This window comes from Falco cherrug, chromosome 9 (genome assembly GCF_023634085.1).
Source record: "Falco cherrug isolate bFalChe1 chromosome 9, bFalChe1.pri, whole genome shotgun sequence".
NCBI classification, from domain to species: domain Eukaryota; kingdom Metazoa; phylum Chordata; class Aves; order Falconiformes; family Falconidae; genus Falco; species Falco cherrug.
The window spans coordinates 4,573,205-4,597,694 of NC_073705.1; the positions used below are offsets into that span (position 1 = coordinate 4,573,205).

The following is a 24,490-nucleotide window of genomic DNA, read 5'->3' on the forward strand; positions in this document are numbered from 1 at the left end:
GTAGGGTTACAGTTACAAAATAAACTGTCTTTATCAGTTGAACTGGCTACTTCAAAATTAAACAAATATACAAGTATGTTACAGGGTTTTTTTGTGCTGTCTTCAGTACCAGTGTGCTAAAGATATTGTTTTGTTTACAGGATTTACTGGTTCTTGAAGAGCAAGAGGTAAATGTTAACTTATCACTCCTAGCACTTAGTGACTTATAACAACTTAGCTATCAATTGCTTATTGCAGTAAAAAAATGTATATTTCTGTGCAACATATGAGATAAAAAATCATTTTAAGCAGCAGCATAATATATCTTATTAATAGATCACCAACTTAGTATATCATAAAATTCATAAACTATGATCAGAAGTGAAGTATTAGGTATCTGCTACTTGAGCATGTAATGGAGCTGGTATGAAGTGTGTATTCCCGTGTGTAGGATGTACACAAAAGATGTATATACAAGTCCTTAGAGGAAACACTATTTTAGGTCTTTTGTTTGATTGTCTGTTTATCCTATAATATTTGGTTTTATTTCTCAGGGACCTGTGAATTTTAAATTTGGAGTCCTTTATGCTAAGGATGGGCAGCTTACAGATGATGAAATGTTCAGCAATGGTGAGTTTTTCACCTTTTTCTTAATTGTTTTATTCATCCAAATTAAAAAAATGTGGGATAGTGTCTAGATATGGAAGCCGGAAGGGAGGTGATGGTTTTGGGAACAGAGGTTTTCATGTTCATTTTGGGGGCAAAATTGTAGCATAGAACCTTCTGCTTCTATAAAATGTTGCTGTAGGAAACCTACTGTTACAACTTGGAAGATACTGAAATTTCTTTTCTAGAAATGGACTATGCAATGTAAGATTTAGAAAAAGGAAGCAGTAAGATTTAGAAAAGGGAGGCAACTCATATTACCTGCAGGAAGTCACTGTTGTTCTAGTTCTTTCACTCTTATTTTGCAGCATGATCATGTTCTATATGCGCTTGAGCAGTGTCTTGGAGTTAGCAAAAGAGGTCACTGTTTAATGTCACACGTTAATGCCTATTCTACAAGGCTTGGATGCTTTTCTTGGAGAGGTAGAAGGCTTGGATGACATGAGGAGAAACTAATACAGCTGAAACGTCCTCGTGTCCTGGAAGCAGGACCTGTTACTATTTCTTTATTATTTTTTGTAGGTATTCTATTAGTACGTGTGCTTTTCTGTTGTAACGTTTCTTCCTTCCACATGTAGAAACTGGAAGTGAAAGCTTTCAAAGATTTTTGCATCTCTTGGGTGACACAGTTACTTTGAAAGGCTGGACAGGCTATAGAGGAGGACTGGACACTAAAAGTAAGAACTCATCTGAAAAAAAAAAAAAAAGGGGGAGGGGGCTGCAGTATAAATGTTTTTGCTTATTGCATGTGCATATTATGTATATTGTAGAAATAATGCCAAAACAGACTTCCTCATGTGCATGCTAAACGCTCTGCTTCACCAGGGAAAAGTCAGGTTAGCTTAAATCACTGGTGTGAAATACAGTTGAGGAAAAGTATTTATGTAACCTGTATTTTCAAGGTGAATGATTTTATTTTATATTGGAGTGGGGTGAAAAATAACCTGACATGTTACTTTCTTCATGATTGTAGGACATCATGGCTGGAAGAACCATGTGTGATTTCAGGAGGCTAGTTAAAGGATGTCATAGGTTTTAAGTGTGTGAATAAGCAGATTAGGTTGCAAGCTTGATTTTGGACCCACATAAAACATGCAGCGTGGACATTTTCTAAAATGGATCAGAATGACTAAAGAAGGGTTGGTAGAAGGCCCTGAAATATCTTTTGACCTTTATAAAACTTAAAGGACATATTCCTGCTGAGATTGTTGTCTTCCGTTGCAGATGATACAACAGGAACCTGTTCCATCTATACAGTTTTTCAAGGGCATGAAATTATGTTCCATGTTTCAACCATGCTACCATATTCGAGAGAGAACAAGCAGCAGGTACATAGTTCTCGCTTTCTTTTTTCCTGTATTTTTTTCCTCAGCGCTACAGCTAATGCTGAAAATTTAATAATGTTTGTTAGAAAATAATGTATCATATCATCTCTATTAAGGTACAGGAGACCCTTGCAAAGAGAGTCAAAATTGATTGACCGAGAAGTGATTTGGTATTCTGTTATTCAGATGACTTGTAGATCTTCACTGCTGCAATTACTGTTACCTCAAAGAATTTAGGAAGGCTGGAAGTTAGACTTGTGTGTGAATTGTCAGAATATTCACATACATAACATACAGTTCATGTTTAGATAGCAATTCATGTAGCTTGAAAGAAATTCCCTTTATGAGCATGTTAATGGCAAACTTTGAGCATTTGCTCTAAAGCACTGCTGGTGCCCTCATAGATTGACTAGGTAGGTTCTTGCCTGCTTGCTAAAATGTGCTGTCATCTGTTGCTTGAACCTTTCTACGTATTATATGATGAAAAAAAAATAAGCGCATATCTTTACCTATGCATCACATATCCACAATGATTTACTTAAAATTACTCACAAATTACTTGTTTTACTAATTTCTTGTTTAAGCAATATTAAATATTATGTATTACGATAGTAATATAATTAGATGACATAATTACATTGTCCTTTTTTTATTTCTGTGTCAATTTTCTCATGCTTTTGCCTTGGATTGATGACAAGATCACAGCAGAAACCAGAGGCCAATCGGGACATTTAGTGTTTTTAAAGAATAATTCGGCATCAGGAGTTTTTTTCTGTTTAGTTCAAGTGGTGGATTTGCTTTTTTTGGAATGCTAGGTGTTCTGTGCCAAATTTGTGAATATTAATTATGGAAATAATGAGTGCTTTGCTAACTTAAAAATATGCAATAGCTGCTGGTTTAGCAGTTGCCTTGTGTGTGCACCATGGCATTGCCAGGTTTACTTGCTTATAGTTAAGTAATAATTTTATGTTGGCTTCAATCGTATTGACCACAATTTGCAGTTTAGGAATATTGTTTTACCATTCTCTCACAGAATTATTAGAGGTATTTATTTATGTCTTGTAAGTCATTGTGTCTTTTTTTTTTTTTTTTTTCTTTTTCCCCTGCTCCCTCCCCCCCTTTTTTTTTTTTCTTTTTTTTTTCCTTTTCTTTTGTTTTTTCCAGGTAGAAAGGAAGCGACATATTGGAAATGACATTGTAACTATCGTATTTCAGGAAGGCCAAGAGTCTTCTCCAGCATTCAAGCCATCCATGATTCGCTCTCATTTTACACGTATCTTTTTTCCTTACATTTCCCAGTTATTTTTTTATTTTTTAAGATCAATATTACTTTTAATTCTACCCTGAGTCCTTCCTGCATGCTGCTTATGGAATTGAAAACTATTTTGGAAAGACAGTTGCATTCTTTACCTTCAGCTGCTTGATTAGGAGTCTTTAAGTCTGCCTCATAAAACAATTTTTATGTTGAACCACTTAGAACATAAGGTCAAAGTAAGAATGTGATTTTTGATTTGTATTTTTATTGAAGGCATTTAATTGGATCACTTCACAAATTAAATTTTGTGCATTTTCATAAAATACAAATTCCCAAAAGATGTGAATGAATTTGACATTAACTACTGAATATTGCCTTTTAATGTTTAGATGCTGTTTATTTTAGATATTTATGTATTTTAGGTCAGTGTTTCTCAAATCTTTCAGACCATAAACCACATATTCTCCAGATTTTAGCAGCCTGTGTTTTTCAAACTCTTGGTTAATAACATTGTGAAGACAATATGATTCAAACACGCATCTGCCAGTCACTTGGATTTATCATGGGGTCCTATTAGTAGTCCATAGATCCCAATCTGGCATCTCTTAGTCTAGATGGAATGGAATGAAGAAAAATGTTTTTTTTTCTGTCTATGCTGTGTTGCTGATTTTTTAAAAAATACTGCAAAGCCTACAACTTCTAAATGTAGTTCTCAGGCTGACTAACTGTTTTTAGAACCTTCTTGCTAGTCTCATCCATGGCTGGTCGTAGTTTTTAGATTTAAGCTTTTAATATTGACCTCTTTTTGCTAAGTGGAAGAAGTGACTAGAACAAAAAGAATTGCACACCAAAAAAAAAAACCCTGTAGATATCAGAGGAACCTAAATACTGTTAATAAGAAGAGTTTACCAAGTTGATGTACCTTTTCATCGGAGTGTTAGTAGAAAAGGAGTAATTCTTCCCTTATTGCTGTTAGGAGGACTTGTTATGATGCAATTGTTACACCCCACTCTTTCTGATTCTTAACAAACATTTTGAGGTTCAGCTGTCCTTTGTGTCATAATGAGTTGGAGGGGCAGATGTGCCCTAAATCCATAAGGATGTGTTATCATTTAGGTAGTTTTAAGTGATCCACAGCTGGTTGATGCTGTCATTTCACCTTCCTGATGTTTTCAGTTGACAGTAGCCAGAGATAAAGGTGTTCACTGTGGATTGACACTGATCTGTGTCAGATGTGGTAAATCTCAAAGCTGACTGAATCTGCACCAGCACTTCATATTCACTGTCTTACATACTATAGCACCCCTTTTCTGTTACTTCTACAATGGGAACACTTAGCATACAGATATCCGGCTGTGCTGTCCTGTAAGGATTTGCTGTATGTCATCTGTGGGGTAGGATTGAGTTACCCAAGTAAAAGCATCCAGCACAGATTTAGATGTCCCAACATATCTGAGGTGTCTGTACAGGTCTGGCAGGTATGACTCTGGACCTACAGGAGATCTGTGCCTCTTACAGCAACTGGAGACTAGGCAGTATATTCTCAAGCATCTTAAATAGCACTGGATGCTTGCATTGAATCCCATCATAAGTCTTTTTTTTATTGGGCAGTCTCCGACAGTGCTGATCACAGCTATCAGCAAAGCTCTCAACATTCTATCTGGAGCAAACCCATACAGCCAATGAAGTTAGACTTACAGTTTCTTTAACACTGTTTATAAGGACTGAAAACTTAGAGACAGTGTTAAGGAAATTTATCAAAGCAAGGTGCCTCTAGTTGATTCCATAAAAATATTTTGCAATGCAACCATAAGAATTTCTTGGAATTTTTTGCCCATATTTGCCCAAAGTTATGAATCAAAGCATTTTTGTGTACTTGCACTTTAAATTCTCCTCTCTATTTTCTTATAATTCTGTTAGCTAAATTATTTCTTTGGAATCTTCTCTTCAGTGGAAAATTTGGTATAAGCCAAGTTCAGAATCCGTACTTTTTTATAAACTAAAAGAATTTTAAATCACAAGTCTGTTGAACACATGCACACACAAAACTATAGAGCGTGTTTTATCCCTCACATAACAGCAAGAAATCTGTATTTGTGGTACTAGTTCAATTTTTAAAACTGTTGATCAAACACAATAAAATTTTATATGGGATCTCCTTTATAAACAGGAAAATTAGTATAATTTAGAATATTTTCTATATTTACAGACATTAATAGATTTTACCTTTATTAAATTTGCAATCTGCTGCAGGAAAAAAATGTATTAAAATACATGTGAGATGCATTAGTATTGAATTAACATCCTTAACTGTGTGGCAGATATTTTTGCCTTAGTGAGATATAATAAGCAGAATGATAGTTACAGGTAGGTGTTGATTGTAACAAATAACTTCACACTGAATTTCTGATGGTTCAGAGATAATGGGGAAAACATTTTGTATTGTCCACTTATGTGTATGCCAGGAAGCCAAATGAATTTATGAAATTGAAGAGCAGTATGGACCTGGATGCAGATGGCTGTAAACTGGCTATGAATAAGTTGCGCGTTTCTAACCATCAGAAAAATGAAATTCTGGAACAGGCGTAAACTTAAGGGGGCGAAACAAAACTACTTTTTAGATGAAATGTAACAAAGTGATGGAAGATATGCCTGGAACAGTGTGACCTGGTGAGATCAATGACGTAATGAACTACATGTATGATGAAAGTTAGATGTGATGTTGTGATAGCCATGGATTGTAGATCCTTAAAGGTCTAGGTTTAGTTGTAGCTAAGCAAATCAGTTCATTTTTAGGGATCTTAATAGAGTATCTGTACAGTTGGACATCACATACTTAAAACCTATTGGAATTTTGCTGGTAAATAATGTGTTCTTCATCTGTTTTTCAGTTAGCGTTGGTGACCCTCATACTTGGAGGTATATGCTGTCCAAGTCAGAGTCAGTGTCCCAGTCTGAGTCTGTTAGGTTTCACCAATATCTGAAAAGCAAGCATTCCTGCAGTGTCCTGCCTAGGCTTTAATGAAGAAAGTGGGATTAACCAAATAGTTAATCCAAACTGTTGTTTTGAGATTAATGGTGAGATGCAAGAGATATCTGTCAGTCTTAAAAAAACAGAGTGGCAGTGGGATGTCATCGTCTGAGCCTATGGGAGGGATTCACCTTGGACTTAAAGCAAATAAGCAGTAAAGAGAAAAGAGCCACTGTTCAGCTGACTATGTGTGCTGCAGTTACCAGTATACGATATAGACTTACCACTGTTTTTCTCCTTTACAAAGTACTAGCCATGTCTGTAGCAATCCTTTTTCTGTTGAAAGTGTGCTAAGTTATTTACTACTTAGACTAGGTCAAAAAGAAATGGGAGAATCGCATTCTGTTTTGGATATGTGTCTGAGAAGAGGGTTGGTTAGGTTTGAAGTCACTGCCGGCTCAGATGCTGAAGTCTCGTATGGCTAAAGAATTTATATTAGAAAACCAAAACATATGATTTATCCAGCACTAGAAGGGAAATGTCAAGGCATGAAACTAAAATTATGCCTCAGACTGGAATGTGTGTATGTGTGTGTATGTTGACAGCACTCAAAGCTATAAACTTTGCAAGATGGAAGGGTGAAGTCAATGTGTTAGGCTTTGAATGCAAATTTCTAACGGCTGTGTGGGCCTGTGGGGCATTAGTTATTATTTAGAAAAATTTTCAACTGTTTACAAGTCATTCTACCCTACATTTGCAAGACAAAGCTGAAGGTTGACAGCATCGGGTCTGCTCCTTTGAGCTGAACTGCTAGTTGGCTTGCAGCGAGAAGACAGACACTGAACTTAGAAATGGCTTCCAGGAATACAGGGTCCTTAGATTAGTTTCGCTTCCTCCTTCCTTGAAAATTCCATAACCCTAAAGAGTCAAGATTGTGAAAGAGACCAGCAATATTTCCTGGAACTGATCACCTGGCACTAGTGCACTTTTTTTTTTTAACAACCTATATCAGTTTGAGAGCCAAGAAATACAGCAAAAGTGTAGAAAGCATTCTCTTAGCCTCTCCCTCAGTGCACAGTGTAGACCACTGACACCAGCCGTGGTCCACAGTTTCAGAAGCTGCTGCTAAGATCCAATCACATAGTTCCAACCATTCTAACGTATGTAAATTCTGGCTTGCTTTGGAAGATTTTTATACTTAATAGGCTGAGCAATCTTCATAGTCCTCTAAGAATCTGTTCTTGCTGCAATATAGGTTGCTGGAACTGACTAAGCCTTCTTGCCTAGCTCCAAAACTTAACTGTTAGCCATAAGAGTTTGGTGCTTTTTGTGCAACTGCAGCTCCACCCACTCATTGATGAATGTTACTTGAAATCATTTGTGGTGTACATGCGGAAATGCACAAGAACGTGAAGGCGAGAAGAAACTGAATTAGTTTTAACTAGATTTTTTCAAGAGAGCTTGCCAATAAATTTGTGTGCTTTCTCCTATCTTAACTTTGCATCCCTTCATATATGGGAGTCTTTATTTTGGGGCATGCTGGAGGAGAATGTTCATGCCATCCTTGTTGCTCTCGATGTGGAGTATGAGGTGAGACAAAGCATGTATATGCCAAATAGGTGCAGGAGTTGAAAGTCTCCAAACTTGGGTGCTTGAGGTGCATGTATATCCACAGGGGGAGAGATATATTTGGACAAGTACACCTCAAAGGTATTTTTCACTAGAAATAATTTTCTTTTTCAATATAGCTAAGAAATCTTGATTCAGTAAGATGAGAGAAATCTATATTACTGTGTTTCTGCAGCATGCCATGAAGTCTAGCTCTAGAGAAGGATCCAACAGCATGATACTTCAGTTTTCATGAGTGTGGTTTTTTTTCACCCCTCCTACTTGTAGCTAAGGTTTGTTTTGGAAGATGTCTGTAGTGCAGTTAAAAAAAGGAGTAGTTTTATTTTTGTGAGCACCTTCTTGTGTTCTTTTTTTCCCAATTGATTGTCCTCATAGATTCTGCTTTGCAGCATTCCCAAGTCTGAGAGGCACAAAACATGTTCATGATTCCCACGTGCAGTGAAATCTGTTAGTTCTTTCCTTCTTTTCTTCTTGTTTTGAGACAGAAACCTGAACATACTTCCCTCATTAGTCTTTAAGAAGTGAATGTTGTCTTGTAAACTATTAGTCAGTAGATGGGCTAGCCATAGTAAATGCTTTTTACATTGCTGTTGATTTGGGGAAAAAAATTAGTAGCAGTAAACGAGAAAAATCTGACTCGCCCTGAGTAACTGACTGCTCTTACTAGATCAGTCCGTTTTATTCCTTAGTTGCTTCATTCTGTCAGTCTTAACACATCTTCCATAGTGCATACCACGCAGTATTGTTGCCCTGTGTGACGGGCTTGATACATTATTGTATATTTCAAATTGGCCTAATCGCATTTCATTCTGTCCCTTCACCTTAGGCCCGCATAGGACTCTTGTTCCTTCTGTTATTTTTTTGTGAAGACGGTCTTCCAAGTGGCCAAAATTTCAGTCAAAAGAAACAGGGTGTACTCTGGGCTGTTGAGGCAAATTTTCCTTGTTCATATGCAATGCCACTGTGAGGTCTGACACTGAATTTCTGCTTGGAATGACTTTGTATTTTATGTCACTCAAGAAGTTTGTAGGTTTGGTTGGTTTTGTTGTGGTTTTTCCTCATCTTAACTCATTCTGCTCTAGGAATGCAAGGAACATTTCACACTCTGTGTAGTGATAAATGATTTTTTTTTTAGCAGGATGGAATAAGACATAGGGCATCTCTAAAATTCTGTCTTGAATCTGCGAAACCAGTATTAAAATGATCGATATTCATACCATGTAATACTGCGTTTCAGATCGTATGCGCAGTTTTTAAGCTTTCATGAAAAAAGACCAGATGAATCAATTAGAATCCGTTTGACTCAATACCAGTTAGTCACTGCTGGTTTTTTGGGCAAGAAAATTCTGACTGGTTTGTGTAATAGTAGAGATGGGTTGAATCTGTAATGTTACCACTTAACTTGCTGCAACCTGTCAGCTGCACATGCCACTTGGAAGATCTTTGTCTGATTGCTGTCTTACAGTGAAGAAAATTGTGCAGCCCATCACTTAATATGCCAAGGAACGATTACTTACCTTTAAAGAAGCTATGGCTTGCTGAGCGTATTGTATGCTTGGGTTTTGTACCTACCATTCATACTTTCTATGCCAGATTCCTTATGGATCAAAAGAACTCAGCAGGTCCAGCTGTCATGGGAGTCTATTCTGACTCTTTCTTCCTCAGTGAAAATGACTTTGCTATTCCTGTACTATTCAGCTGTAGTAAGCTATTGTTGTTCAGAAAGAATCAAATATTCCATGGGCATTGTGAATGTATAGGTGAGGTGGAAATCTAGAAGGAGAATATATTTTGTAGGTGAAGAATGTTCTTTTACAGCTTTTTTTGAAAAGGACTATATTTAGTACCACTAAAAACATTGTTCTGTGAGTAGAACTCCAAAGATCTGTTGTAATTGTTAGTGTCACAGTGTTTGTGTAAAGGAAGCAGGATTTTGCTGTAGTGAATCATTCCAAGTGAATGTTTTTTGTTAGACCCGTGGGAATTCTTACTTAAGACATACCCAGCTGACCATTTCCCGTTCTTTCTTCCATTTTGAATAGTGTCTGTAGTAACAGTGGGTTTTGAATGTGACTTTCAATATAAAGATTTGTTCTTTCAATAGGCTGAAAATATTTTCAGAAGAAAGTGTTCCTCTCTTTGGGCCTCCCCTTCCATCCCCACCTGTGTTTACAAATCACCAGGAATTCAGGGATTTTGTGTTAGTGAAATGTAAGTCAGTTTTTCTTTCACTAGAAACACTTTTAAAATAAGTGCCTTAATAAATTGAAAGTCATGATGCTTAAAATGTAAACACGTTTTCTTGTGTATGCTGCTGTTCTATATAGATTTTTTTTTCCCAAAATCTGTAGCATAGGTGGGATGTCAGTTCCATCAAAGTGTTCCAATCAGATTAACAAAAAACTGAATTTCTGTCCAGTTATGCTTCTCAGGCTGCTAGTTACAGACTGATTTCTGCATTTGCAGAATGTGGAGCCATATTTAGTTTAGCATTTTCTTAAAGGACTTGGAGGTCTGAAAGAATTTACAGTTTTCTTCAATATTTAGTAATAGAAGGTGTTGTGACGGCAGCTCTGAAAACCTGAAAATACAAGCTTTTCTGAATGCGTGCTGCACAGGCACCTTTCAGCACCTTTAAGAACTTTTTGATTCTGTAATGATTCAGTTCCAGTTTTCATTGACCCTCACTTGCCCTTCTAAATCACCAAGAGAGCAAGCTTTGAGAACCGATAGAGATGATTACAGTTAGAAGCTTACCTGACAGGAACTTGGCTAATAACTCATTTTGCATATTTAAATTGGTTTAGTACTTAAATTGATTAGCAGTTTGTCTTTAATTTTTTATTGGTTAAGAGGGTATTGGGATGCCTATTACTAATTTTTCCCTTTTAAACTTAAGTGATCATTATTCACTAAAAAAACATGCAAAAAGGAGGCAACTCTAAGTTACTAAGGGGAAAACAGGTATTTTTTACAGAGGCAAACTAGAGTCAGTGGAAGCTGTCACAGTTCATTTAGGTAATGTATCTCCTTTTCCATAATATTTTAGTAATAAATGGGGAAAAAGCCACCTTGGAAACCCCAACATTTTCTCAGAAACGCCAACGCACTCTAGACATGCTGATCCGCTCTTTATACCAAGACCTGATGCCTGATCTACACAAGGTAAATGTAAGTCAGAAGTCTCTGCATTCCTCACATGTGCTTTCCTGTTCTCATTAGTAGACTGAATATTCTGTAATCCTAATGAACACTGAATTGCATACACAAGGCTAAATACCAATTGTCAAGTAATTTGTTTTACAGTTATGTGAAAGCTGAGAGTCCTTTCAGGATAGGACTCTTCATACATTTGTTTAAAACAGCTGTGAGAAGTGTAACAATGTCATACTTTGTATTTACCTGCAGCAAGGGAATAGGAAATTTAGGGTCTGCCAATACAGGTATTAGTCCCATCACCATAAAAGCTGCACTTACTCGATCCATTATGTGTAAATTTGAGTCATTTTTACCCTTGGGTAACGATGAGATAACTTTGTTTTGGATGATGAAGACTAATCTTAACTAACTAGAAAGAAGTTCAATACCTCTAAAATTATTGAGGTGCTGTTTTTTTCCCACTGTTTATTTCTCTCAGCTAAATAGATCTTCTTAAACTTTTTTGTCCAAATGTTCATGTCTGTGGTCTTTGTTATGATTGTACAGAACATGACAGTGATGTACAGAACTATGGCAAGCTGGAAATTAAAGCACTCAAGGATTGGAAGAGTTGTAATTCCTGTTCTCTGAGAAACTATACGGTTAGATTCATCACTGCAGGAAAATATCCAAAAAAAGACAGAAAACAAACAATATCATTAACTCAGATTGAAAGATTATGGAAACTTTTGGTTCCATTTAAGAGAGAAATGTTTTCTGTTTTAGAACATGCTCAATAGAAGGTCCTTCAGTGATGTGTTACCAGAGTCCCCAAAATCAACACGGAAAAAAGAGGAAGCTCGGCAAGCAGAGTTTGTCCGACTTGGTCAGGTAAGATCAATTTAGGAGGGATGCACCTAGGTTTACAAAGACTGCATCACCCCTTTTGTTAGAGTTGTATTAGCTTGCAGAGTTACGTCAGGACTTAATGCAGTTCCCTGTAGTCAGAAATAGTTTTGTAGTATTGCATTAGTTTAAGCTATGGTAAAGTAAAATATGAATAGAAATATTGATCTGTAATACCTAAGGTACACAACACAATTGCAAATATTTATAAAATACATAAGCTAAAGGAAAGTTGGAAAAATCACACCTTAGAATTAAACCTGAAAGGTCTTTCCCTACTTTGTGGATGTGTTGGGTCTGGCTGAGCCCCATAGCAGCCCTCATAGTACTGTGCTTTGCATTGGTAGCAAGAAGGGTGGTGATAACACACCAGTGTTTTGGCTACTGCTGAGCAGCGCTTGCCCACCATCAAGACTGCCTCTGCAACCTACCCCCGCTACCCCCGCCACTAGCATGGGGGTGGACAAGATCTTGGGAGGCGACATAGCCAGGACAAGTGACCCAAAGTGACCAGTGGGATATTCCATACCATGTGACATCTGCTCAGATATAAAAGCTAAGAGAAAGGAGGAGGAAGAGGGGGCATTCATTATTTTTAAGCTGCCTTTATTTTGACCCACAAGGGGTTTTTTTTGTTCATCTTACTTTCTGTCCCCTTGTTCTGCTGAAGAGGGGAGTGATGGAACAACTTGGTGGGCACCTGGCATCCAGCCAGGGTCAGCGTGCCACAGTGGAGAAGATGCTTTCTGCCTCCGGGCAGAAGAGTGCTCTGTCTTTTTCTGTGCTTTGGAGAAACACAGTCTTGCATGGGTTTCCTCTATATGTTTTATTAAGATTTCATTTCTTAGAAATTGTTTACCCTGTTTTAGCCAGGAAGAAGTTTCAGCAGTCTTTCTGCTAAGTCTGAGGTTGCCATACATCTTTAAACGTACCAGATGCTGACTGCAACCTTCTGTGAGCTTACTGACATTTTGATTCAGTGAGGAGTAAAACTTCCTGATGATTTAGATGGTCTGGTTTGATCTGAAAGTTCATTGCAGCAGAAAAAAAAAGGCAGTGTCTACGCTCATCTATTCCCTGGTCCCTTCCCACTTGTCTCTTCTTGATCCTGGACTGCTGACATGGTTCTGCTGCTTACCGTAAGAATACTTCTTTTCTGAGCTGATTTAACTCAGCAGAATATAACAAAGAAAAAAAATGAAACAACACAAACAAAAACCCACACCACCAACAAAACCCAAGTCTCCTTCCTTCCCTCCCTTTTTTTTTCTGTGTTAGAAAGCTATAGAGTGAAATTGTCTTGAGAAGTTCCAGGTCAGGTTAAAGGTAGAGAATGGAGCCAGGTGGTTGAGTGCTGGTGCAAAAGAATCTCAGGGCTGTTAAAGCTTGGCACTAGCCATGCTGCAAAGTCTACTCCCCTTTGCTTTGCCCACCCTTTCACCAACCACCTTGAAATAGCTAGTCACTCTAGGCAGAAGGGAAAGTGAATGTTTATAAAATTCAGACAGAAGTAACCCGATGATTTATTCCCCAAGTTTACTAATTACTCTACAGAAGTTAAAGAAAAACATGGTTATTGAAAGTATAGAAGCCTGTAAGTTTGATTGCCTCCACTTCCCTGACATTAAACTGGTAAGATACTCACATAACAAATCAAGTTGGCACCCATTTCTTAAACAAGACTTCCATCCCCGCTGTGGCCTTTGTCAAAGGACGGCCTAATACAGGGGTTTGAAATTAAGGGATACTTGGTTGCCTGTGTTTTTTCTTGGAGGTTCTTTTCACATTTAAATCTTCTGCTTTCCTAAAAGAACTTTCCTCTAAGTTACAAACTGTAGGCTTGAGCACATTACAACATGCCTTCCAAGTAGCTCCGAATCATTCTTGCCAAACTGTGAATGTTGAGTTTTCAGATGGTAAACAAATCTCACTGATGACTGGCTCAGCAGTATATTCAAATCATTTATTTATTGTCAAGGTGATCTCTACTGACTGGTGGAGTGAAATTAAAATGTTAATGCAAAAAGGTATTTTATGCATCTTCATAAGCTGACAGCCATACTTCATGCAAATGTGGAAATGGTGTATGCAGCTGATTACTGCCACTTCACAGAGACCATGCACGATGGTAGGCAAACTTTAGGACATTAAAATTGGTTTAGGCAATTTCTAAACTTTGCTTTAAAGAATGCCATGACAATTCCATGTGGCATCAGTTTATTGGAACACTGCTGTAAAGGTTAGTGATGGAGATACATAGGCTGTATATATGCTGCCTTAAACAAGCTTATTGTGTATCTCACTGAAACTATGTTTATACAGCATTTCTCTAGAGTTCTTCCAGTATCAGTTACTTCTAGTCCTTGAATTTGTGATACTGTGACTGTGTGTCCTTGGCACCTCTGGCAATGCATATATATAGCTTGACTTATGTTTTGTTACAAAGTTTTGCAAGTAAAAGGCCAACTTTTATAATTGATAAAAGGATTCTTTATCCAGGTACCTTATAGAATGAATTAGGTAGATGACTAGCTTGTATGATTTGAGGTGGAGACTTGTCTCTGTTACTGTGTTCAACACTTCTTTTCTGATTCTGAGTTTCCGTTTAAAAAACAAAAAAACAGAACGCCCAAAAAACCCAACCAACATATGTTTTGGCTGAGAAGAGATCTAGTAGCCCTCTGGTGATCATGTGGACTTTGCTCAGGATATACAGAATTCCACTTCTTTGCTAATTACTTAAAATGTGACAGGAATTCCATACTGGAGTTACTTTGTAGTTCTAAATTGTCCTTTCTTTATAGTCTTTATCTTGGGTGTTGGTGACAAAAGCTCTATCTAAATAAAATATCTGTTTGTATTAGGCACTGAAATTGAAAACCACTGTGAAAGGGGATGCCACAGCTAACTTGGCAACCACAAGCTTTTGTAAAAAAGAGGTGAGTGAGCCTGACTTTCTGAGGAGAGTTATGAAAGAATTAAAAGCTGTTGAGTATGGCATTGTATATCAGTTCTGCATACTGTTTATTTACTTTTGTAGTTAGATGCTGTAGCAGCAGAGATGAAATGTATGGTGTCAAGGTGATTCTGCAGCCTTATCAAATTAATAAAGGATGAGTCTGGAGACAGAAGCACTTCTCAAGTTAAAGCAAGTGTGGATATTTTTATATCTGAGAATATTTGAAAAAATTACATTTTCCATACGCAGTCATCTTTTATTTTAACTTCTGTATCGAGTTTAAAACAAAATTCAGTTGTTACTTCCTGTAGTACCAGATTTTGTTCAAGGGCATTAGGAAGTGAAAGATGCAAACCACACTCTTCTGTATGCATCTTCTATACAGAAACTTCAGAAGTGCTTCTAGAATTTCAGAGACTTCAGCTAATATTTAAATTAGGGGCAGAGGGGCAGACTCTGAGAGGTAAGTACAGAGAACACATGACAAAAGAAGCATTTGACAGAAAGGCGGTTTTAACTACCATGTGCTAGTGACTAGACATCATGAACTGAGCCATAAATTGTAAGCAAATTACATATGCATGGTGGTACATACATTTTAAGTCATTTGAGTATTTCCAGGGTTGCACTATCAGCTGCATGTGGTTTAATTCCAGTGTTTCAGGAACATGTCTTACACTTGCTAGTTTCTAAACCCAATTAATATAGAGGCTATTTCCTCTGTAACAAAATCAACTAAATTTTGGTATTTCAAATTTTAAAAAATACACTGTTTCAAAATGTATCATGCCAAAAGCATTTACATGTTATTACTTGCCATTGTCCATCACATTCTGTGTCTGTATGATCTGCATTTCTTAGTGTGCTTAATATGTATCCCTTATGTTACTTCATAGCCTTGGGAATCTCAATCTTTCTGCAGTAATTTTCCTCATGAGGTTGTCTGTGCAGATTCTTGGGGCCAGTCCTTGCTGGTTTCTACAGATGCTGGCATCTTGTTAATAGATGGTTAGTAAATGATCCAGTGTTTTTTGTGTCATTTGTTATGTATCTGACTGTTTTCTTGAAAATGTATGTTCAAAAGCTCTCTTCAGGTGCTGGTAGGTCTTCACCTACAGGGATAGTTACCAATCCAAGTGAATTTATTACATTTATGTAACCTAGTTGTAAAAATTCTCTCTGCACCAGATTCAAGCCATATTGGGGAGACAATGTTAATGTAGGTTTCTGAATGTTTTGTTATTTCATACGTTGTTTTCTTGACCCTCTGAAAAGACTTACAGAGTCACATCCAAGCTCAAGGAGTGTTTAAATGGCTTGTCTGGATTTCTTAGCCATTGATGACAGCATGAAGCCAAAGGTTTACGTGGCAGTGAAAGCCTGCTTCTTCCATAGCAATAATATTGCTAGGTTAGACCCCTTATCTTCCGTGTGTCACATAAGGCCAGTGGGACTGAGGGAATGAAGTTAGTTCTTCCAAAGGGAAGGTCCCTTTTAGGCTTCAGTTCCATAATCTAATCCATGGTAGTCATAAAACTCTCCTGTGAGGAGGTATCAGCTGTGATGCTGTGGTATACATAGCAGCTTTGTGCAGGTTTTTTCAATTTTGTAAGAAAAAAATGAAGCTTTTATTAAAAGAAATAGGTCAAAACCAGTCACTAGCAAATTTTAGCAGGATTTTGAAAAAATACTCGTGTTTCTTTTTTAGATGGTCAGCCATCAGTGCAAGTATTTGATAAAACTCTCCAAATAAAACAGATGCATGTGTTGGAAGCTCTGGATCTTTTGATTGCCCTAACAGACAAAGGTAGGAAAGGTCCCTGTTCTTTGATTCTCATACAAATGTGGCTGGTGGTGGGTATGTATGTCTCATGAGGCAGTCGTATCTATCAGTGGCAAGTATATTAGATGCCTTGTTTAGAATAAGGGAGCATGTGCAGCAACTGCTGTTATTTTCTAAAAGGATGGTGGGGAGTAGGGGAATCCCTAAATGCTCATTCATGCTTCCTTCAAGGCAAGCCTGAATCTCGTCATATGCTCTTTCTTCAGCCACTGTTAGAACACAACACTCTTCAGAAATCTCCTTGACTGAATTACATGTTTGTTCACTTACACAAAAATATGGGGGAAATTACTTATGCTGTCACTGTTTTACCAAATGTGCTTTGTTGGTATTTATTCTGTTAACTGTCACCACATTCTAGTACTATAGAACGTATTTTCTTGAAGGTTGTGGTTTAAAAGAACTTAAGTGTTGTTTGGACTGAGCATATTTCCCTTTTAGCCTCAGTTGGAAGCATTAAATGTGCATAAAATGTGCACTTTTTTAACAAGGTACAAGGCTGTGGTTGAATTTCACAAAGTGAACATACACAAAGCAAGAATAGAATCTTTATGTGTAACTCAGAGAAGACAATTATAAATATGATTGTTTGTTACCATATAATGTCTGTTTGTGCAGTATGTTGGCTGAAGTTACATTTACCCAAACTCAGGGTAAAACATGGTTCCTTTTGTATCATTGGGAGTTGCCCAATTTGGCTGCACCTGATGAAATTCCCCCTGGAACCTTACAGAACTGGCTCAAACTACCCGAGAGCCATGTGTAGTTCTCCCAAGACATCTGGAGGGTGGGTGACATTTCAGAAGATCTGAAAAGGGTAGTTGTATCTGAAGCTGTCTGTGAAGCTTCTAGAAAAGATGATTACGTTTAATTGTCAAAACATCTTACTGTTTGGTTAAACCGGAAGAGAGAGATGTGAGCAGGCATTTTGAGGTAACAGGGCAAGGTATTACTGGCATCAATTCATGATGCTTCAACAGGGCAAGGTATTACTGGCATCAATTCATTACGCTTCAAACATGATTTTATAAAGTCTTACTCATTTAGAAGATTGCAGAGATTTTTAACTCTTGATATGGATGCTTTCTGAAGCATTTAGGAGAAAGTTCTTTCATACTTGTTAGAATTCTGGGCTCCTGTTTTGTATTTGCATACCACATTGAAATTAAGATCTGGGATGGAAGAAAAAATCATACTTGCCTTTCTTTTTCAGACTACATCTCAGCAGCAAAAATTACAAAAATGATGAGTTAGATGAGCAAAAAGCATGCTCATATTAGGCTCATAGATTGGGTTCAAAGACTGTGGGGTTTTAAGATAAAATGTTGTGTACTACAAGGTTAATTCTTTAAGCTTAACTATCTGCAAGAGCTTATTCAGGTCAACATTCCAAGAGTAGGTGTTGAAGAAGGCACCAGTACAGCAGGTATCAATGACAGCAGCACAAATTGCGTAGTAGCAATGGCCGCTGTTCTAGTGCAGACACAGTTAAATCTAGCGCCACAGTGGAGTTGTTTGGGACATCTGCTGGTTAAATTTGTCCTATTAATGAGAAGCAAGGCACAGAAATGGATGTTTTGTCCTCCAAATACATACAGGTTTTGTTCCAGCTTTATTTTGTGAAATGCCTGTACACGAGAATGAGGGGGAATGAGGAAGAGCTGCTTTGCTTGGAAGAATCAAGTCTGTGGGAGGTTAAGAAAAACTTTTTTAGCCCAGATGATAGTGACTTTTATAGGCAGCCGCAAATAAATCTAACACCATCGTGCAGCTGTTTGTAACATCTGCAAAAGAACTAGTATTGGGAAAGAGGAGTGACGCAGCCTAGGGGAACACACGGGTCAAAGAGCCGGAGCTATTTTAAACAACAAGGAAAGGTGAAGATTTATGTCTGCTGAAAGGCAGGCTTACTGTCAACCTGTGGAGTGCACATCTTGTGGCCTATGGGGATTTAAACTCCAATTCCTTTTTAAAAGCGTATTAGATCAGTTTCAGTGGAGGCAGTGGTCATTGTTGTGCCTTCATAGTGAAACGCCTGTTTGGGAAAGAAGTTATCATATGTATTGTTCTTTGCTGCACACACATAGTATCTTCACAGAGGTAAATATGGCCTGTTTGATGGAAGCATGAAAGGCCCTCTGAAGTTTGGTGTAACCTTCAAGAATAACAGTGCTTAATATGGGTGGTAATACTTGCTCCCCACTATGTCTGCCTTTTTACAACCACTTCTTGATTTGAAGAATGCAGACATTCAGGTTGGCCAGAAAAAGTTCTTGAGTTTTGCTGTGGTTACACAGTTGTAGCGTTTTGCAATTGCCTGCATCACCAAGTATGTTTGTAAAATATCTAGCTGAAATAATAGCTGGGGTACAAAGACAATACTACAGCTATCACTGAAGAAGCAACTAATTAGAGGCAGAATCTAGGAGTAAATGGTAATAAATTTACAGTAAACTTTTTTCAGTCTTGAATGGCTGCACTGAAAAGCAGCAGATCTCTGATCTCAGAGCAGGCAATAGCAGTCATAAGAATTACAGCTGATTCTAGATCAGGAAAGATGGCCTTCCTTCAGGTTGTGTCAATAGCTGTTTTAGCTTAAAATCAAAGTTGGTAGAAATGGAAGAGCATTTTAAGGTGTTTGGTCATGTGCAGGTTTTTGTGTACATGGTGGTGTTTGAAAACACTCACATGCAGCACCAAGAATTGTGCAGTAGTTGTAAAACGGTGGACATGCAAGTCCTTGATTACCTTTCTCCTTTCATATTAAAATGTTCTATGAATCTGAGAGCAACTTGTGATTCCTTTCCTAAGTAGAGATGCCACAGGCTTGTTAGGGACTTCAGATTTACAAAAATAATCAGTTAGTTGCTAGCCAGCAAGCACAGCCCTCCACTTGTGGGCGTGATGTTGAAATCTGCACTTTCCAAGGGTTGGCAATAAGCTGTGAGGTGTTCTGAGCAGATACCACATAATCATAAGTGGTTATTGCAAAAGTTGATGACAGAGCTAGTACTCGGTTAACTCGGAAAACTCTAATGATACAAGGTTCACCAAGTATTGCATTTCCAGTACTGAATCTGCCTTATGCCTTTTCTGATGTGAAATCAGAGCCTCCTATATGTCTTTGTGTTGATCTCCCTAGGCCTGTAGGGTGCTGTCAAAAGTCACGCTTGTTCACTGAGAAAATTCTGGATTACAGATTGCTCCGGAGGCCCAGTCAGTTGTCTGGTTTAGATGTTGCCATGCCACTATCAGGTGATCATCAATAGCCACACCCAAAATTACTGTATCTAGCATGGAAGAAGTTAGCTGGTCAAGTGCCACGGACAACAATGGTTTCAGAGAAGACGAGGAGGTTCTCAGATAAATTGGGAAACACCTTATGGACAGCCTTACTCATCAAGATAAGGCTTTAGAAAAGAGCAGCCTCGTATTACCAGGACTTAAAGCATGGACTGGTTGACTTAAAAGACAAACTACGGCTGTAATTTAGGCAACTTGTTTGACATTACAAACATAAGATGTGTGTTTTCTATGCCTTGATGTTTGTCTAATAAGATCTGTCCCCACCACAGAAAACTATATTCATGATCTTTGCTGGTTTGAGGAATTTGCTGGATTCTGATGCCGGATTCTTCGGGTTGTTATGTTTGGAATAACTAACTGAATGCCAAAGGCAGGAGTAAGTCCAAAGAGACTCTGAATTGATGAGAGCATTAATACTGTTCTTGAACATTTGTCTTAGCTCATGTTTTTTGGCCTTCACTCCAAATGGGTATGAATGTTGCTTGCCATTCTTCCACGAACTCGTTTGTAGAAGCACAAATGCTTGTGTGCGCACATTCTTGAAAAGAGAGGGATGGCCTATATTTTATTTTCCTTTTGTCAATATAAGAATTTGCTCTCGGAGTCAAATTACTCAATGTTTCATATTGTGGCATGCTTAAGGAAGCATTGTATCTTCTCTTCTCTTACACTTGCTATGGGAAAAGAAGGTCATGCAGCGGCCAGATGTCCTGATTCATGTTGCTCTTCTCTCAGAATTCAAGGCAGCATCTGTGATTTTCCTTTTGCCTTTACAGTGGGATCCACCCAACTATATATTAAGAAAGCATGCTTCATTTTTCCAGCCATACCAGCTAGTTAGTAAAAGAGTCCACCTTTGTCAGAAAATCTTGCCTTGCTTGCATTTTAAGAAACTTGATTTCTTAGATAAGGAACTACTCTTAAGTCGCCTGTTTCCCAACTGCAAGTAGTAGTGCATCACTAATTTTATTTCTTTTAGATGTAGAGGTTGTAGATTCCACTCTTACCTATCTGTAAGAAACAGATTTAGGCATGGAAGTAGGTACTGGATTAACTTCTGCACTTGGAATATGCCTTGAACCTAACTTGCCTACCTTTGAAGAACTGATAGGTAAAACCAGTCTGCATCCTAAAGGGTTTCAGACTCTGTTAAGGACCCAGTCATCAGCTGCTCAGCCAGACAGTTCCAGCTTTTAACATTAACCCTTTTGCTCTGTAGTTTATATTTTCATTATCTTGCGAAATTTTGTAGATTTGTGAAATAGCATACATTTCACTGTTTTAATATCATTCTTTGCTGCAGTGCCACCTGATAGGAAACCCAGCTACTGAACTGAATGGGTTCGTTACTAGAATTGTAAAGCCTAGGGAGTTCATAAGTAGTCTTGTATGACATTGCAGCTCATCCCCAGAGAAGCAGTATACTTTGTTTATCTTTGCTTTGTTTGTTAGGTTGCTTTGTTTGTTAGGTGCTGCTCCCCTTTGGAAGTATTTATTTCAAACTACTGCCATAACTTTTAACTTCTTGTTTTGTGGCTCTCTTCATCCTTCAGGGAAAGACTCTCGTCTCCTCGTCTTCAGACTCAGTGTTGTCCAAAAAGATATAGAAACAAAGCAAATTATAAGAAGCAAATATGACTGCAGAGAAAATAAACTGGAGAGAACAAAAGGTGATTTTTATTATCCTGCATTTAAAAACATCCACTGTGTTACAATGCCTGTAGTTGCCAGGCACTTACTAGCTCTCTTGAGGCAGTTGCAGGTGTTCACCTTTAGTTTTTCCTCTGGATGGTCAGTCCAAACTTTGTTAAGCTTATATGTGAAAATAAGTCTGGTATAGTCCAGCATGACACTTTAGAACTTTGTAAAAGTACCACGTTACTTGGCAGTCACTGCTGATGAAAAGATATAGAGAAAAATATGTTACTTTCAGGACTGAAGGGTATAAGAAGAATTATGCAGGGATGTGAGACTGAAATAAAGGGAATTGTAAGGTGGAGGAACACTGGCAAATCTCCATTAAATAGAAGTGCTTATATTAGTTTGGATGTTGCTGATTTATTTTAGTAGACACAAGCATTTTCTGGTCTTCAGAAGCAAGCTACTTTGGAAAGCTGGAACCTGCAGAATAGTGAAAATCAGTGTATTTACTCTTTACTTGCAAAAGGAGTAAGGGGAGGAATGGACTTTGTAAGAGTCATAGCCTTTTGTCTTTTCCTAGAAATGAATGTTATCTTGTTGGGAGGTTTGTAATTCTGTGTTGCTAATTAATGTATCAGAGCCCTATTGTACTGATCGTCATAACAAATAGAGAAAAAAAAAACAAAAACAGACCCTACCGCAAACACTTACAGTCTAGAGCATTATTTCCTCAGGCTGCCATTTGTATGCCATTAATACCCACCATGGCAGTGAACTGAGGATTGTTGCAGCTATTCGGAACAAACTACTTCTGGTCACAAAGAAATACCATCCATGCAACAGTTTAACCAGCAGCTCTCTGCTATCGTCATCCGAATCTCCAGTAGAGGAGTTCCAGTACATCCGGGTATGTGTAATCTAATCACTAATTACCTTAACAGACTGGGCAGTGCTCGGCTTGTCGGGAAGGGGCTGCGGGGGTGGGGGGGTCAGAGGAAGACAAAGAGCATGCCTTTTTATCTTCTTGAACCTCCAGACAAGTAAAAATGAGAAGCCATGTGATGGAGTTCCATTATATATACTGAAGTCTTTCAGATTTTTTTAAGTAATTTTCTGCTTCTTCTTTGTCATGTTTCTGTGCTTAGAGCACATCCCTTTAAACTTACGGAGTATCTGCAGCACCCACAGTAGGAGCTTGAAAAAGAGAATAATTCTGTTATTTACATTATAGGAAATATGTCTTTCTGACCCTCCAGTGGTTATGACGCTGGTGGATGGACCTACTGAAGAGAGTGACAATATGATCTGTGTAGGGTATCGGCATCAGTTTGATTTAGTTAATGAGAGTACTGGGGAGTCCTATAGATTGCATCATGTTGAAGCAAACAAGGTAAGTTTTCATCATTTAAACTTTTCTTTTTTTTTTTTTTTTTCAGAACCACGCTGAATATAATTTCTTGCAGACTCAGTGCAACATGTGCTTACCTCCTGGGAGTGTAATTTATGGAGATCCTCATATCTCTTACTTTTTTGACTTATATAACTTCTGCTTTAGGGCACTCTGAGGTATTTGTTCCTTTTGGGATACATGATAATAATCACTCCCAAGAGAGGTAGTTAATAAGGTATGACATGTTGGGAAAGAGCCTGTGTTTCAGGCTCTGGAATATTGCTGTCAGCATAAATTAATTTTTCTCCTTTCTTAGTCAGTTGTTTGCTTTTTGCTTTTTCTTTGTGGCCTCAGTGTTGTATTGTTTAAGCAATTGCAACAAAATAACTTCAGTTGTTGGCCACTAGTATCTCATTCAAATTTGCCTATTTGCGCGTACTAAGGCTGAAATATTTACACATAGCTTTTAGTTCTATTTAAAAAACTGCTGCCCAGTCAGCTCATAAATTAACTGAATCTTTCTAATTAGGACGTGGGGTTGGAATTTAAGCAAATGTTCTGGCTTTCAGAAAAGAGCTCCAGTGTTTCCTGCTGCTGGGAAGATAATGAACTTCAGCATCTCTGAAAATCAGATAATTGTAATGTTTCTAAATATGGATGTTGGTGTATAGCTTTAGAAAAAAGAAGATTTTACACAGTTGATCTTTTTGTTGTTGGTTTTAAGCGTCCCTTTTCCTCATATTGAGATAAAGAACTACTCATTTCATTTGATGGTTCTTGTTGATAGGTTATTTTCTTTTTAAATCATCTGTATTTTTATTCAGATCTGATGACGAAGAGGTTTGGTACTCCTAGCATGGGCGATACAGTGTAAGCTTCTCCACAGCACTGGAAATCTGTCTTAATCTGGATGAGGAGAAACTACAAGTAAAGAATGGGGACGGGGAAGTACAGCACCTCCACACACACACACACACCATTCCTCTTCTCCCCAGGAATCTTTGTTTTCTTTGAGAACACAAACAAAGCAGACCATTGATATGAGCTGAGCCAGTGACTTTCGTGATGTTGAATGGGATACCAAATTACTTCCATGGGTAACAGAGCAGAAATGGCTTTCAGTCACTACAAAGGATGGGTCAAAATGCATTTGGTATAGATACATGAACTTCCAGGTTGGTTTAACAATTCTTGATCTATAGAGTAACCTTAGATCAAGAGGTGAACATCTAGCTTATTGTACAAAGGAAAGTCAAAGAACTGCTGATCATAGAATTGGTTTCCAGCCCCTCTCCCTGACCTAGTAGTAAATGCTTGTGGTCTGGGAAGCATTTGTCTCATGTAATCTCAGGCATTTCACTAATAAGGTCTTGTTTCCTGAACAGATACCCTACATATTATGGCCATTTGGGGCTTTTTAACTGTCAAAGACAAATACAGAGTTGAAATATGACAATTTGTGTAGCCTAGTTATGTAAAAAA

At 37.8% G+C, this 24,490-nt stretch overlaps 1 protein-coding gene across 9 annotated transcripts in view; it reads left to right on the plus strand.

The window, feature by feature from the left end:
- GARNL3 (GTPase activating Rap/RanGAP domain like 3) overlaps positions 1–24,490 on the plus strand; it is an 80,402-nt gene that overhangs the window by 42,144 nt on the left and 13,768 nt on the right. For 4 of the 9 annotated variants that reach the window (XM_055720547.1, XM_055720548.1, XM_055720549.1 and 1 more), the window contains 15 exons: positions 141–167; positions 534–609; positions 1,224–1,322; positions 1,870–1,973; positions 3,135–3,243; positions 5,547–5,592; positions 9,930–10,036; positions 10,875–10,996; positions 11,750–11,854; positions 14,734–14,808; positions 15,725–15,836; positions 16,537–16,635; positions 21,531–21,647; positions 22,353–22,525; positions 22,850–23,008. In XM_055720547.1, coding sequence (XP_055576522.1) covers positions 141–167; positions 534–609; positions 1,224–1,322; positions 1,870–1,973; positions 3,135–3,243; positions 5,547–5,592; positions 9,930–10,036; positions 10,875–10,996; positions 11,750–11,854; positions 14,734–14,808; positions 15,725–15,836; positions 16,537–16,635; positions 21,531–21,647; positions 22,353–22,525; positions 22,850–23,008 — 1,530 coding nt within the window. The remainder of the gene's footprint in view (positions 1–140; positions 168–533; positions 610–1,223; positions 1,323–1,869; positions 1,974–3,134; positions 3,244–5,546; positions 5,593–9,929; positions 10,037–10,874; positions 10,997–11,749; positions 11,855–14,733; positions 14,809–15,724; positions 15,837–16,536; positions 16,636–21,530; positions 21,648–22,352; positions 22,526–22,849; positions 23,009–24,490) is intronic. The other 5 variants (XM_055720550.1, XM_055720545.1, XM_055720546.1 and 2 more) reach the window with 2 other exon arrangements.